Raw genomic sequence first — 575 nt, 5'->3', positions numbered from 1 at the left:
ATTTGCGACTCGTTCCCGATGTACATGTACATCGACTACATCCGCGTCTGGTACACGCTTCGATCCCGACCACGTCTCCTTCAATGTGCTGCGTGTAGGCAAGACACGTCTACGGGCTCCAAGATGAGCTATGGTTGTGACCCCGCGACGCATCCCACCAAGGAATTTATCAAGGCGCACATCACTCGGGCAAGGACCTCCACGCGGACTTGAGCTTGATTGATGGCAAGGGCCCGCTGCACTGGGGTATCAACTACAAGGGCACGTGCTTCCCGATCGCAAACGGATACAAGGGTGGGTTCCTCTGCGATCGCGACAGTCAGAACCCAAAGTGCGACGAGCCACGCCAAGACTGGCAAGCCCCGACCGCCATGATGGAGCCATTCGAGTATCAAATGGACGCGATTTCGGCCAATTGGGACGTGAGCTACGAAGCGTACACGACCTTCTACAAGTACCAGCTCGAGTGGTACGATGAGATTGCAGTTACTCCAGCTGCAAAGTGCAATGTGACTCATCGTGGTGATTAGGGTTACGGGCAACGACGGGTATGTGCGCTGGACGCTCGACGGCGC

General features: G+C 56.2%; 1 protein-coding gene across 1 annotated transcript; it reads left to right on the top strand.

Moving 5' to 3' along the window:
• Positions 1 to 24: 24 nt before the first annotated feature.
• On the top strand, positions 25 to 530 carry SDRG_07573 (hypothetical protein; the record flags this gene model as incomplete). Its single annotated transcript, XM_008613415.1, has 3 exons — positions 25 to 50; positions 99 to 133; positions 175 to 530. 3 exons carry the CDS (start codon positions 25 to 27, stop codon positions 528 to 530), a joined length of 417 nt encoding a protein of 138 aa, XP_008611637.1.
• Positions 531 to 575: the final 45 nt, after the last annotated feature.

The sequence above is a fragment of the Saprolegnia diclina genome (genome assembly GCF_000281045.1).
Source record: "Saprolegnia diclina VS20 unplaced genomic scaffold supercont1.22, whole genome shotgun sequence".
Taxonomy (NCBI): Eukaryota; Oomycota; class Saprolegniomycetes; order Saprolegniales; family Saprolegniaceae; genus Saprolegnia; species Saprolegnia diclina.
Note: the sequence above shows the minus strand (reverse complement) of the source record. Positions and strands in the feature narration are given on the sequence as shown.